The sequence below is a fragment of the Neovison vison genome, chromosome X (assembly GCF_020171115.1).
Source record: "Neovison vison isolate M4711 chromosome X, ASM_NN_V1, whole genome shotgun sequence".
In the NCBI taxonomy this organism is placed as follows: domain Eukaryota; kingdom Metazoa; phylum Chordata; class Mammalia; order Carnivora; family Mustelidae; genus Neogale; species Neogale vison.
In genome coordinates this window covers 52,000,778-52,016,353 of record NC_058105.1, presented here as the reverse complement: position 1 = coordinate 52,016,353, position 15,576 = coordinate 52,000,778, and the positions used below count along the sequence as shown (strand labels likewise).

General features: G+C 36.5%; 1 protein-coding gene across 3 annotated transcripts in view; it reads left to right on the top strand.

Moving 5' to 3' along the window:
• The window catches only part of DIAPH2 (diaphanous related formin 2), a 980,408-nt gene that overhangs the window by 870,449 nt on the left and 94,383 nt on the right, over positions 1 to 15,576 (top strand). Inside the window, exon 28 of one of the 3 annotated variants that reach the window (XM_044235544.1) lies at positions 8,494 to 8,576. The exons of the other annotated variants lie outside the window; for them this stretch is intronic. Within the exon in view, the coding sequence (XP_044091479.1) occupies positions 8,494 to 8,507 (14 nt within the window). The 3' untranslated portion in view covers positions 8,508 to 8,576. Of the gene's footprint in view, positions 1 to 8,493; positions 8,577 to 15,576 lie in introns of those variants that run through there. 3 annotated transcript variants of the gene reach the window in all.

Below are 15,576 nucleotides of genomic sequence, written 5' to 3'. Positions count from 1 at the left end.
CACTACAACTATATCTTTGGGGTAAATACCCAGTAGTGCAATGGAAGGGTCATAGGGAAAGTCTATTTTTAATTTCTTAAGGACTCTCCACACTGTTTTCCAAAGTGGCTGCACCAACTTGCATTCCCACCAACATTGTAGGAGAGTTCCCCTTTCTCTACATCCTCTCCAGCACTTGTTGTTTACTGTCTTATTAATTTTGGCGATTCTGACTGGTTTAAGATAGTATCTCAGTGTGGTCTGGATTTGAATCTCCCTGGTTGCTAATGATGGTGAACATTTTTTCATGTGTCTGTTAGCCATTTGCATGTCTTCTTTGGAGAAGTGTCTGTTCATGTCTTCTGCCCATTTTTTGATGGGATTATCTGTTTTGTGTGTGTTGAGTTTTAAGATTTCTTTATAGATCTTGGATATCAGTCCCTTGTCTGTAGTGTCATTTGCGAATATCTTCTCCCATATGGTTTCACTGACTTTTGGAGCATAAGGAATAACACAGAGGACATTGGGAGATGGAAAGCAGAAGTGAGTTGGGGGAAATTGGAGGGGGAGACAAACCATGAAAGACTGTGGGCTCTGAGAAACAAACTGACGGTTTTGAGGGGGTGGGGAATTGGGTGAGTCTGGTGGTGGGTATTATGGAGGGCACATATTTCATGGAGCATTGGGTATTATGGAGGGCACGTATTGCATGGAGCACTGGGTGTGGTGTATAAACAATGAATGCTGGAACACTGAAAAGAAATAGAATAAAATGAAATGGAAAAAAAAAAGATGAGGGAAACAGGGGAGCCTGTGTGGCTCAGTTGTTAAGTGTCTGCCTTAGGCCCAGGTCATAATCTCTGGTTCCTGGGATAGAGCCTGAAAAGGGGCTCCTTGCTCAGCTGAGAGCCTGCCACTCGCCCTGCTTGTGCGCCCCCTCTTCCTCTCTCTCTGTCACATAAGTAAAATCTTAAAAAAAAAAAATGAGGGAAATACAAAGTGAAAGGAACATTTATTACCTACTAAGTGTCCAGCATTCTAAGTACTGGGGGCACATAAAGAAGTGGGAAGTTGTCCCTTTCTTCTAAAATCATACATTGTATAAACATTTCAAAGGCCAACAGCAAAGGAATTCACAATGAGTTGACATATTATGGACCAAAAAGGTCTATTCACAGACTAAGGTGTACAGGAAAGGTTATATGTATTTGAATTTCCCTGCATAACTGTCATCCTGTGTGAGTGCTAACAAAATTATAGATGGGAAATGTTAGTGCCAGAAGGGCTCTTAGAGATCATCTGGAATGAAATCTTTCATTTTTGAAAGATTGATTTTGAAAAAAAGATTGAAAAATGAGAGTGAAATCTTGGCCCAGAGAAGGTTAAGTATTTTACTCCACATCATACAGCGAATTAATGATAGTGGGAACTAGAACTCAAGCCTCTTGATTCTTAGTCCAGTCTTTCCAGAAAGCATAAACACAAAGCTTTGTCATTAAGCTCTCTCCCCATTCTCCCCTTTATTTGAATGGTGAAAACAGTGGCACAAGGTCTATGAAAAGATGAAACTCCCCAATAAGGAAAAGAAGTCCTGAATAGAATGCTCAGTAAAGGAACTGAAAGAGGGCAAAACATGGTTATAGGGAATTAGAGAATAAATAGAGTCTAGGAAAAAAATTAAGAGAAACCCAATAGTAAGAATGAGAAAATCACACACAAAAAAGGGAAAAGACTGAAATAATTATCCATTAGCACTTATTTTTATGGAAAACAGGCTAAAATGTCTTCAGTCTAATATACACCTTCAGTCTGCTTTAGAATGTTTCTTTTTCAAAATAAAAAGAACCAGCTGGGGGCGCCTGGGTGGCTCAGTGGGTTAAAGCCTCTGCCTTCGCCTCAGGTCATGATCCCAGGGTCCTGGGATTGAGCCCCGCATTGAGAATCTCTGCTCAGCAGGGAGCCTGCTTCCTCCTTTCTCTCCCTCTGCCTGCCTCTCTGCCTACTTGTGATCTCTGCCTGTCAAATAAATAAATAAAATCTTAAAAAAAAAAGAACCAGCTGTGCTAGGTAGCCTCATATTAAAGTGAAGAACTCTGTTGCCTAGCACATTTGTACAACTGCAGAGTCGTGATGACTGATGTCCATAATGATGACCCTGAGGCAGTGTAATGCCCCAAAGTGCCTTTTGAATCAGCAAAAAAAAAAATTGTTATGTTCAGCCTACTTTTGTTGTTAAGTATATTTTATATTCAAATTCTTAGAAAATGGGGAGTATGTTTATAATACTTCTGATAATTAACTATGAAATCATAACAGGACTTCATCTTAGCTAAGCCACGTAGTAAAGATTTTACTACTGAAGAATGAGGAAGATACTGTGTAATCCTACTTTTATCTTTCCAGATGTTTCCTTTCTTATGCTTTTTGGGCTTTCTTGTCTGATGAAATGTGGAATAGATAGCCTTTCACAATTTTAGGCTGTCCAGCCTGATTGTTGACCATCTCAATCTAATGATGCTTTTGAAAGTATATGTTGTCTAAATAGATTATTTTGTCTTCTGCCATTTTACAAGTCTTTTTATATGATGGTAAAAGAAGATTATAGAGTTTTCAGTGGCTCTCAGATGTCCTTTTTGTGTAAGTCAGCTGCCAGCCAAGTATCCTGGATCTATTTTTTAGCATCCATATGAATGTCTGTGATAAATAAGTCATTGCTTATTGAGCTGCCTTTTGTGAAGCAGATTTTGCACTTACTGTTACATATGCACGATGACAGCAGTCAACCTAATTGACTATTACTTGGTCAGTTTCTGTGTTGGAAGTGATGCCAGGTAAAATAGAGAAGAAAAAAAATCCAAATTCAGTGTGTTTCTGTTGAAACCCAGAAAGATTTCATAATAGAAAAAAATTACACTAATTTGAATTTTGGGGGGATTTGTGTTTCCAACGGAGGAGCTTAAACCATGAAATTCTTTCTCACAACCTAAACCAGATTGTTATGTGGGTCTCTAAGATTAAATTGCTAATAGGCACACTGACATACTATAAAAGGTATCACATGGCTGTAGTAAACATATATCAGTAGAAGCTACTTGGGTGTAATAAAGAGGTCAGAAATGTGGTTCATTTAGTCACACGCCAGGAAACTTTTTTCATGTGTTGTCTTTCCTAATTGGAGATCAAGGAAATCAGCTACAAAATGAGCATCTTTATCAGCTCAAACATTGGTAGACAATTATGTCTTTAAATATCCAGCAGTTATACTTTGCAATTAAAGTATTAAACTGTCTGTGATGGCCCCATTGCAGAGCAGCCCTCTTCTTCTATGGCCAGTGATATTTTTTCTTTTCTGTGTTGTGTCTGCTTTGGAATCACCATCATTATGGGGCCTAACACTAGTCATGTTAGGCCATGCTGCTGACAATAGTAACTTTCAACAGGGAGAAATAGCCAGGGAAAGGACATCCACCATCAGGTAAAATAAGGAGAAACACATGAGACTCAGGAGTATCAGCAAAGGCCTGAATGCAGGGAACCATTTGAGTAGGATTACAAGCATCCTAGAATGTGTGGATTAGCCCTGGATTAAAGGAAATCAAGAATTAACCAACCTTTGTGTAAATGAGCATCCTAGAGTTTGTAGTAATGGAGCTAATCACCTCACTGTGTTTTGAATCTATTTGGATGTCATATAAAGAATGAATATAAGCAGTACTTAAGAAAGAAAGGTCAATTCTGCCATAGTGATCACTGAAGAATAATGTAGCAGGTTGGGTTGTTTTTTGTTTTTTTTTTCTTCTTCCAACTCATCAGTTCTAGAACATTTAAACTTATCTTTTCAGGAAGTTGTGGGCTTTAAAAAAAAAATCTCCTGCATCCACTGTAACCCAGATTAACAGCACTTTAAAGCCAACTCCACACCTGCAGGAACATATCACAAACATCAAGTAATTTGTATGTAAATAGAGTTGTGTAGTTTCAGTAACAGGGTCTCTGGTTTTTCATTGCCCTTCCTATTTATTAGCCTCTAAACAGATTAATTGGTATAACTCAGTATATCTGCCAGTTGTCTCTTATTTTATGGAATGTACTGCTTCAATTATAGTTAACAACCAGCCTGACAAGATTTGTTGTGGCTACAGTGCTTTGTTCACTTCGTAGCATTAGTAGTGGCATTTGTATGGTATCCAGAATAGACCACTGGATTCATCATCCCTATCCAAAGAAAAGTAGTTTCCTTGATTTTCAGTGTAATGCTTCTGGATATCTAATGACATTTGTGCAGATGGTGAATAAGAAAGAAATAAAATTGTAACCTCAGTATGTGCTGTAACTCTTGGTTTATAGTTCCTGAGAGGTGTAGAAATAACTACATATATTCACCCATGAGTTCAAATTTGCCTCTCTAATTCAAGTCATTGAAGTTGAATTTCACCTAAAGTCATTTGAACTCTTTTTTTATTAAAAGTCCTGTCCAAGATTAGCTTGAATATCACATTCTTCATTCATTTCAACTTTCTTCCTCTGAGTCTTCTAACCTTGGCTATCATTAGTTCTATATATACTTCTGTCCAGTTGACTCCTTTCCTTAGCCATTAGGTCTTTGAGGATATCAACCATGCTATCTTTTATTGCTTATACAGTCTTCATTGAATATATTCATTCATTTTTTCTTTTTTTTTAATTAACAAATACTCAATGTGCTCTTCCTACTATTGGGCAATGATCTAGACAAGAGGTTGGCAAACTATAGTTAGTGGGCCAGATCTAGCCTACAGGGCTGGAAATAAGAATTTTTTTTTTTACTTTCATATTTTATGACCCATTTTCGAAGGGTCATAAAAACAAACAAGAATATGTGATAGAGATCATATGTGTCTAGCAAAGCTTAAAATATTTATCATCTGGCCCTTTAGAAGGAAAAGATTGCCAGCCCTTGTTCTGGTTGCTGGGGATGCAATGAACAAAACAGACCAAAAAAATCCTTCTTTTTTGGACCCTAAATTCTATTTATACATTCATTTTCCACAGAATAAGAATCCATCTTAGTCATTTCCATAGTACTTAAATATAATATGTGATCAATGAATATTTGTGAAATGAAGATATACATGCATTCCATGCTCCAATAATATAGAATATAGAAAAACATTTCTATATAACATAATTAAATGTATTTTTTAAAGTTTCATTTTAGGAGTATTTTCCTAGATAGTTTTCAGAGGAAAAAAAAAGTAAAACTCTACTTATTTGTTAAAGATATTTTATTCTGGTACTTAATGAAATGGTCTCCCATCTTAATGTAACTTTTGTTCCTAATGAGGTCCTGATTATCTAGCCTCCTTATGAGAGGTAATCATAATTGTACTTGATTCTGAAAGCTTTCTAAAATGGTGGGTGTTTCATAAGAGATCATTTTGTATATGTCACAGTTAAAATGATGAGTTAGTCTTCCAGGAGTCTCCATTCTTGAATTCTCTAAGTGTGTGGTGTTGAAGAGCTGAAAGATAACATTTTATTCCACATTAGAAAAGACAGTCTTTGCTTTAGACTCACCACTTTTTAAGATGTTGGGCTATAGACTAGCCACTAATTCTCCAAAAGAGTGTACAGCTCTTAGAAACTGATGGTTGGATACTAGGGATGAGTTGAGTGCCCGGAGAAGAGTGGAAGGATCAAAGGGCCAGTGAAAGGATGCCAGAAGTGGAAAGGGTGGGATTTGTAGAACCCAGCAGATTATGGTGGTGACAAAGAGGAATATGTAATTACCTTTTCCACTCCCTAAGTGGCAGAGTTTCCTACTCAGAGCCATAACTTCCAGCATACACACCCAGTTAACTATTGTTACACCTACTTATCCCCGCCCCAAACCATCCCTACAACAGAGGAATTTCCTATACTCTCCTGTCTTTCAAACACTCAGAACTGGAAGTAGATGAGGCAGCATATCTAAAAAGAAAAATCACATAATCTTCTATTGAAATCTTTATTTCCACCGGCCCTTTAATCTGAACTGCCCTTACTCCTAGTATACTGCACACTTCCTTTTAAATACCACACAACTGTTAATCTACATACTTTGTTTATTAAGAAATTGCTCATTCCACATTCCTTGCATAGATTTAGAGTTGACAGAATGAAAGTTTAAAATGCAGTAATGGAGAATCTTAATTATAAATTAAGGAAATTGCAGCATACTATTATATGTACTGATCTACTTTCTAGATTCTTGACCTTTGTGAAGACTAGTGAGATAACATATCTAGTATAGGGAATAGATAAAAAATGTAATACACCTGCCCAATTTGTATTGCTAGGAATTTTGTAAAATGGAGAATTACACCAGCAAATCTGGATGTGCTATCCCTTTAATTGCACCTACTGCTCCCCATCACCAATCCATCCCATCCTCTCCTATCTATGGTTAATACATACGAAGTCATAACATTATGGAGTAGCAAACATAGAAAATCATGGGTTTGTTCTCTAAATGTAGATAACTCATACCCAGCAAAGTTTAATTAAATTTACTGGTTAAATTTCCTAGAATTCTGGATAATGATGGAAAAGCAGCATTTTGTTAAATCCAATTTTGTCACAGGACTTATCTCTATGCAAAACAGTCTTTCATAAAATGAGTTTGAATCAGTTTCTCTTATGTAGCAAAGAAAAGACTTCTCACTCTGGAAAGGGTCTAGATCTTTGAACTCTACTTCTAAAGGATCATACTCATGCATATAAAATAACCCATCAGGCCATGAATGTACTCAGTAGTATTTATTGAGGAAATATTATGAGCATAGTGTGGTGCAAAGTATAAAAGTAAAAGCACTCTCCCTTTCCTTGGGGAAATCAAGACTTACAAAAATAAAACAATTATATACAATAATAAACATGGACTAAAATGTTTATAAGTTCTGATATATCCTAGATTTTTCCAAAATCATCTAATTCATTATCACATTGTATGTTCACATTTTATTTTAAAAAAAATAGCCTCTGTGACCTCAGGGAAGAACAAGATCACTGCAGCTTGAAATACTATGAGGCTTCACAGAAGCACGAGGGCAGTTTGCTTATCTTATAAATACTATATCATTTCTTTAAAGATAATTTTCTAATTATACTTTTTTCTCTTTCCCCTTAAATTTCTTACTACTTGATTTTTTTCTTTTGTCTTCCTTTTTCACTCATTTATCATAACTCAGAATTGGAAGCAATTCCACATCTTTTGGATTAATGTTTATATTGTTTAACACTGCTTCTACCAGAGTCCTCATCCAAACACATTTCATTATGCTAGCTTGAAGTAATAGGGAATAAATTATTGTAGACCATTTGAACTCAGTAAACCCAGCATTTGAACTAATTCATCATGATCAGGCAGCAAGTCTAATTATGTTGTCATTTTATAAACACTTGTTCCATGGTTTAAAGAAAAAAAAATTATTGGTACCTGGGTGGATCAGTTGGCTAAGCGTCTGCCTTCAGCTCAGGTGATGATCTCAGGATCCTGGCATCGAGCCCCATGTTGGGCTCTGTACTCAGTCAGGCGTCTGCTTCTCCCTCACCCTTTGTGCTCCCTTGCTCTCACTCTCTCTCTCTCAAATAAATAAATAAAATCTTAAAAAAAAAACTAAAAAGAACATAAAAAATTATTTAGGAACTCTCAACAGTCTACCTTGATTCTTGTTTCTTTTTTCTTATCAATAAAATAATAAAAACGAGCAGTTCAAACCATCTCTCTCACAACTTTCACAAAGCACGACAGTAATGTATAATTTATGTATCTTTCATCTTAAGACTGAAAATCAGTGACAGGACCAAAAGGGATGAGAGGGGTGTGGGGGGAAGGGTATCTTTCTGGATAAAATGATGGTAGTTTTCCTCAGCTTTCAAAAAAAAATATATGCAAGGATGAGAGAGATAGCATTTTTGTAAATTGTTATTAAAATGTATTGCCAGTAAAAATTTGAGCAGCTAAGGCTTATTTTCTCAGATCTATTTACAAACATCATCTTCACATTCCTCTAGCTCTATTTTTATTAAAAGGAACCCTACAGGCAAAAATATAATTTTTCCAAGGTTGGACATATGGCTGATGTCAGAACCAGTAAAATAATGTTATAGAGAGCCAAATACTGAGTTAAGACTCCCAGTGCTGATGCTCATCAGACCCCAGAATAGGTGTCTCTTGCAGGGTAATCAAGATGTTAGCCACAGAAGTGGAACTCTGTGGAGATAGAACTGCTCACTTGCAAAATCAGGTACCTCTGAAAATGAATGGCACTGTAGTGTTGGGTCAAATCCTGCTGACCCTGACACTGAGAATGCAATCTTGTATGGTAAATCAAATAAGTTGAAGTCTTGGGGCCAGAATGCTACCAAGCCCTTCCTAAACTTTAAATGGTTGGAAAGACCTGTTTATTGCTATGGAAACTGGCATGGATTCTAAGTGCCCAGTAGGCAATTATATTTTGTTTTATTCTGTTCTATCTTCTTTTTGGTGAGCAGATCTGGCCGTATGAGATAAACCTACATAAACCGTGAGTTCTTGATTTTTATATTTATTTCTCATATAGATCTAAAATCAGTAGCTTATTCATTCACATGTAGCTGTAAAACTAAAGGAGATAAAGGAATAGCATATGACGGTGTTGAAAAATTCAGGATGGGGAAGAATACCCAGAACTGCTTGACATTTTATTAATCCCTGCTGGAAAACATGTTGCAAAAAATGTTTTCAAGTCCTTCCTTTTGTTTCTATCTCTCTCTCTCTCTGTCTCTCTCTCTCTCTCTATGTATATATATATAAAATGTCTCACATTGAGTTTTCTTTTAGTAGTGTCCATTAAATCTGGCTGGTTTCTTAAATCATGGATTTTACTGTGAATTAGATTCTGTTTATTAGAGCACCAGCGAATGAAGCTTCAATCCTAAAATGAGCTAGGAAACTCCCAAATGAGAAAATATGGGATTTTTCCAAGAAAGGTTTTTTGTTATTATCTTCCAGCACCCTTCCTGCCCTTCCTATTCTTAAGCTTTTTCTCTAGCTAAGGATAACAGCTCTGTACTTTCTAACTCCTCCACTTCTAGAAGCAGGAATAGAAGTCTTGAGAGTTCATAAAGGAAGTTTGCTCAGCCCTCAGGATTCCTGATGCCAGCTCAGTTTCTAATCTTCCTGAATAATGGCTCATACCTCAAAGGTAATTTTGGATTTAAAATGGCTTTCCAAATCTACATAAATAATGTCTAGATTATTTGCTAGTTTAAATTATCTATGCCACTGTTTCTCTCCATTAGCCTCAATAATTGAGAGTTGGCTGTATATTATCTGATATCTATAAAAAGAAATGAACATTCTGAATAGTACATTTTAGTGGCTGCAATTTCAGATACACATAGCCAGGCCATGCTACCTCATTTTTCCTCACAGTGGTATATAGATGTACCCCTATTTAAGCAAACTCAATAAATGAAAATATTATTTTACAAACAAAACTGAGAAGCAAGGAAGGTGATTTTATTTTCTTTCAGGGATCTCTTACTTTAAAAAGAAATTCACTCATGGTTCACCTCCCCTTCCTCTGAAAAACAATCTGAGGGGTTTGAAGTGGCAGGGGGGTGGGAGGTTGGGGTACCAGGTGGTGGGTATTATAGAGGGCACGGCTTGCATGGAGCACAGGGTGTGGTGAAAAAATAATGAATATTTTATTTTTTATTTTTATTTTATTTTTTCTGAAAATAAATAAATTGGAAAAAAAAAAGAAAGAAATTCACTGTAGGGTTACTTTAGTTAGCCACTTTTTACATTTAAGACATCTCTGTTTTAAAGGAAAAAAATCAAATTTATGGATAACCTCACTGGAACAAATACAGTGTGTGTCACCTGGATCTCCAAGGATGGGCTAGAAAATAGTTACTGCCTGTCATTCACTGGCTGGATGTTCTGTCTTTTCTTTAAAAGTATGTAGATGCCGGAGTGCCTGGGTGGCTCAGTGGAGTAAAGCCTCTGCCTTTGGCTGAGGTCATGATCCCAGAGTCTTGGGATAGAGCCCCACATCAGGCTCTCTGCTCAGCAGGGAACCTGCTTCCCTCTCTCTCTCTGCCTGCCTCTCTGCCTACTTGTGATCTCTCTCTGTCAAATAAATAAATAAAATATTTTTTAAAAAGTATGTAGGTGCCTTAAAAGTGGTTTTTAAATGTTTGAGGAACAGTAGTCCCTACAAAGCCCTCTGTGAACCCAAGAAGATGGAGCGTACTTATGACTTGTGATTGATAAGGATGCCTGTAATTTTCAACAGAGGTCACTGTTTAAACAGTGACCCAGTTATCTATCTGTCAATCTTTGTCAAATAGCTTATTTGTTATTCCTTTGTTCTGCAGCCCTTAGATAGCTTTTATTCTTTCCACACTTTCATCCTCCCTCTTTTCCCAGTGTTGCATTCTAAATGTTGATCAAGAAATTCACCTACCCAATCTGTATAACAAGAATGTTACTTAGTTTTACTTTAATCTTAGCTATCCTTAGACCTTGTTTTCTTCTTACTTCTTTTTCCAACTGAAATAAAAAAGATTTTTGATGTATGCAGAGACAATTTTTGTTTTGTTTTGTTTTGTTTTGTTTTTAGGGAAACAAAATTGTACAACTTCAAAGAATTTCCAAATGTTGCATTTTCAAATATGTTTTATCTTATTTTTCTTTAAACTTCCTGTTGTTCTATGTAGTCCTAGTGATGGGTGAAGACACTCAATTTTATACTCTGTATTGGCCTCTGTGTTCCAAATCTTGTAAGCAGTTATAATTTTCCCACAAATAGCAATGCTTTTATGGAATTCATTACCCAAAGTTGGCTTATTTCTAATGAATTTGTTTTAGACCATGATTTTAAAGTGTTCTAATTTCCACATGTATGTTTCCCCCCTCTAGATAGAACATGCATACATGCTGACTGCATTCTAACCAGATAGCTATCTTGGGTCCATTTTGCCAAGCTGGCTACTCAACCTTCCTCCTCCCATCTAAGCTGGCTTGCCTGCCTGCCTGCCTGCCTGCCTCTCACTCCCCTTCCTTCCCTTCCTTTTTTTCTCCCTTTCTTTTCTGTATGTGTTAAGGGGAGTTAAATAGAAAAGAAAAGCCTCAGTTCTTTTCACTGCTGCGGTAAAGGATTATAGGACAGTGAAATGAAAGTAAAACAGAGCAAAATTCTATTGAAGTACATTGAAGGGAGGAGTGGGCCAGTCAAGAGAGAAAAATCTGAGGTGTGGCCTTAAATCAGTTTTATTCTTTTGGGTGGGTCCTAGTGTTGCAACATTTCAGTGACAGTCCTGGAATCTATAGTAATTAGCCAGCTACACATGTCCTTTCCCCAGTTGCATTCCAAATGCCTGCAGGGGGTAGGAAACTGCAAAATTATTTGTATTCTAGGTCAAATAAGGACTGGGGGCTGCTTTCTACACAAGTGCAACAAGCCCCCAAAACTCAACTCTTCTCTTCCCAAATGTTGTAACCACAGCCATACTACTAGTTGGATAGAATGGGGCGGTCCCTGGGCGGTCCTAGGTTAGGGCTCTCCACCAGGACAGCTAGGGTCCATCTTCCTGTCTCTCATGCCTAGCTTCCTGCCTAACATATGCATTAATGTATTTATTCTTCATCTGTTTCCTAGAAAGATTTCAGGTAGTTTACAACCAAAGCTATTAAAATGAGATTAAAAGTTGGGGGGGGGCACCTGCGTAGCTTAGTAGGTTAAGCCTCTGCCTTCAGCTCAGGTCATGATCCCCTTGCCCTGGGATCAAGTCCTGTGTCTGGCTCTCTGCTCAGCAGAGAGCCTGCTTCTCCCTCTCCCTCTGCCTGCCGCTCCCCTTGCTTGTTCTGTCAAATAAATAAACAAAATCTTTAAAAAATATTTTATTTTTAAGAAATCTTCACACTCAACATGGAATTTGAACTCACAACCCCGAGATCAAGAGTCACATGCTCCACTGACTAAGACAGCCAGGCACCCCTTTAGATCCCTGAGATTTAGTAGTGAACCTGGATCCTCACAATAAAGACTGCATTTCCCAACCTCTCTTGCAGCTATGTGTGGTCATATGACTAAATATGCATCTTGAAGTAATGCTCTCTCTCACTCTCTTGAAAAAAAAAAAAAGAGGAAAAATTTTAGGCAATTATTCCAAATACTGAAATTAGTCTGGTTACAATTATTGAGCAGTAAGTTTATTTTCCCCTGTGTTTATTTTCTAAAAATTTTTTGAGTATAGTTGACATACAATGCTACATTAGTTTCAGGTGTAAAACATAGTGATTCAGCTTCTCTATACATTATGCTGTGCTCACCACAAGTGTAGTTATCATCTGTCACCATACAACACTGACTATATTACAGTACTATCTACCTAGTTTCTATATCTATACATACATACAATATATCTATACATACATACAACCTGCATAGTACAATATCACTGACTATATTCCCTATACTGTTGAGTATTAAATATAGCTATGAGCTTCCTAGAAGTGAGGAAAGAAAGAAAAACAAGATAAATTTTATAGCTGTCATTATGACAAAATGAAGGCAGTTTAAAATGGAAGACAAAGAATAGCATTTTCTTTAATAGCAGTTTGAGGTACAAGCTAGAGAGAGATGATACAAATTCATCTCTAAAATACAAATGATACAAAAATATTCTTCATGGTCATTTGTTCCATCCACAAGCCGCTTTCGTATTACCTTTGACCGTGTTTACTTATGAAGCACAATTAAATATCACTGCACTTGTGGAATACATGTGTAAGATGTTGTAGAAAACAGTATTCATTATGGAATAAGTTCCCTTCCCACTCCGCCCTCCCCTTTCCCCATATACACATTTCTTTCCTTTTCCTACCCCCAAAGTTAAGTGCCTGGTGATAGTTTGGGAACTGGAAAAATTTCATTTATTTGTAAGTTATAAAATCATAATTCCACTTGGAAGCATGCCAATCACCAACTTTGTGCGTCTCTTTTTTCAAATTATAAATTTCAAATGTAGCGGGAATTTGAACCCTACAGCTATTTAACCAGAAAGCCTTATTAGAAGGAGTTTGTGATTAATAACTATTGCCATATCTGCCATTAGAAGTTACTTGCATATCGGTGCTAGAACCATAAAAATTTAAAGAGGAAAATAATCTTAGTATACACTTATAAACTCTTCCTTTACATAAAGGTTAAGGACTTGTGCAGGTTCACTTACCTTGTTAGTAAAGGAGTTGATGCTGGACTCATGTCCTCTGATGACCATTCTAACACTTTTTCCACTATACCGTATTATAGATTTGTAGAATTATATATGCATTCAATTTGCTGTTGCATCCCCATCTGTGACAAAACCAAGCCTCATAATGTCTTTTCCCTCTCTATACAAAATTTGCATTCCTGATTATTATGTAGACTCTCAGTTTTTAAGTTCCATAATGAAATTGTCTATCTGACCCATTAATGAATATGATGCATTCAGTCAACAAATATTTGTGAAAAATATAGTTAATAATTTGAGGCCCATTTGTTTAAAACCCATGGCTGCTTTCATTACACTTTAATTACCCTAATTCTGTATTTTAGGGAAGCAAAACCAGGAACCGGGTTTTATTGATAATTGAGGTAATAGTGTACCTTTTAGTCAAATGAAACCTTGCCTTTTTTGCCCTTATTTTTATTTTTAATATTCTATGCGCTCTTGCTTTTTACTAAAAGCAGTATTTATCACTGCATTACCACAAACAGTAAATATATATCTCTCCTACCTTCACCACTCTTTTCTCTACTTGGGGAACTACATGAAGATTTTGATTGTTCACTGCTTAATGGCCTCCTAGTGGCCCATGTATTCACCAGCAGCAGTCCTGAACTGAGGACACAAGAAAGTGAAGCTAGTGATCTCAAGAAAAGAATGGAAGGCTTTTAAATATTTTACAGGGCAGATCCAGGCAGGGCACACCTGCTTTATTATCTAAAGTGTTGTCCTTTTCCTTTCATGCCTTTGGAAATCCCAGGGAAAGGGCAGTTAGTTGAGTAAAACCGCTGTCTCAGAGAGATTTCACAAACAAGGGCAGTTCATTTCAGCCTAGAGGAAAAGTGGATGTCTATTCTTACAGGACTTTTGTTTTTTGTTGCCTATAAACTTTGAAATCAAATAGTGGAAAATTTGGATATTTTCTTCCCTCTGTCCCTCTGTCCCTGAATCCCAACCCCTCCCCCATATTTTTTAGACCAGATAGTGGCATATAGATTGATGGAGGATTACTTTGTTCCTGGCTTCTATCTAGAATGCTCTGTCCCTACCTAGTATGTATAAACGTGCATTAGAAGATGTGATTTGTACACATGCGCATGTGCATGCACACACACACACAATGAGATATTACTTGTCCATCAAAAAGAATGGAATCTTGCCATTTGCAATGACATGGATGGAACTAGAGGGTATTATACTAAGTGAAATAAGTTGGTCAGATAAATACAAATATCATATGATTTCACTCATATGTGGAATTTAAGAAAAAGAAATGGATGAACAAGGTAAGGGGAAAGAAAAATAAAATAAGATGAAAACAAAGAGGGAGGCAAATCATAAGAGACTCTTTAACTCCAGGAAATAAACTGAGGGTTGCTGGAGAGGAGGTGGTTGGGAAGATGGGGTAATGGATGATGGGCATTGAGGAGAGCACTTGAAGTGATGAGCACCGGGTGTTGTATGCAAGTGATGAATCACTAAAGACTACCTCTGATACAGTATGTTACTTAAATTGAACTTAAATTTAGAAAATTTTAAATGCATATGAAAGAATTCTAACTAACCTTAGATACAAGCCCAAGATAATGACCAAGATTAAGTGGACTGAACATCTCATTCATACCAATTCCAGTTCATGATCTTATTTTATTTAAGTGGTTATGTTTGTCCTTTGGAATTCCAATTAGCCAAAGGATGACAGTAATGATAATAATACACAGTACCAAGGGAAATTATTTCCTCTGCTTCCACAACTCCCAGAGTTCACTTCGTGAAAGCTCTGTGGACATAGTTTCTCTTGTCCAATACCTACCCTCCCCGTTTGGGCAATATTAATAAAAGAAAGAAAGAAAGAAAGAGAAAAAAGATCTAGGGGCAGAACTCATTCAAATAAATTTGGAGCAATTATAAAACCATATTTTTTCATTCAAAATGAAACTTTGCTAATGTTTCCTTTTGCTTTTTTTTTTACCCATTTCATTTCTATTTTCTAAGTTACTTAAAAATATTTTAAGCTATTACTAATATTATAATTTATCCAATATTATTTAGTTCTTAAATGCATTTTCTATATTATTTTTCATAAAACTTCTATTCTTTATGTTAAAAATAATAACTGTATCTTAATGTAAACCATAAACTAGTACCTCCACTTTTTCCCCTTTATCCTACTTCATTTTCTTCATAGTATTTATCACTACCTGCTGTCTAGTTACTCATTCATTGTCTGTGTCTTCCTCCCCCACTGAAATGTAAACTCCATGAAAGAAGAAAGTTTTGACTCTTCTAATCATCCAAAGACTCCCCAGTGCC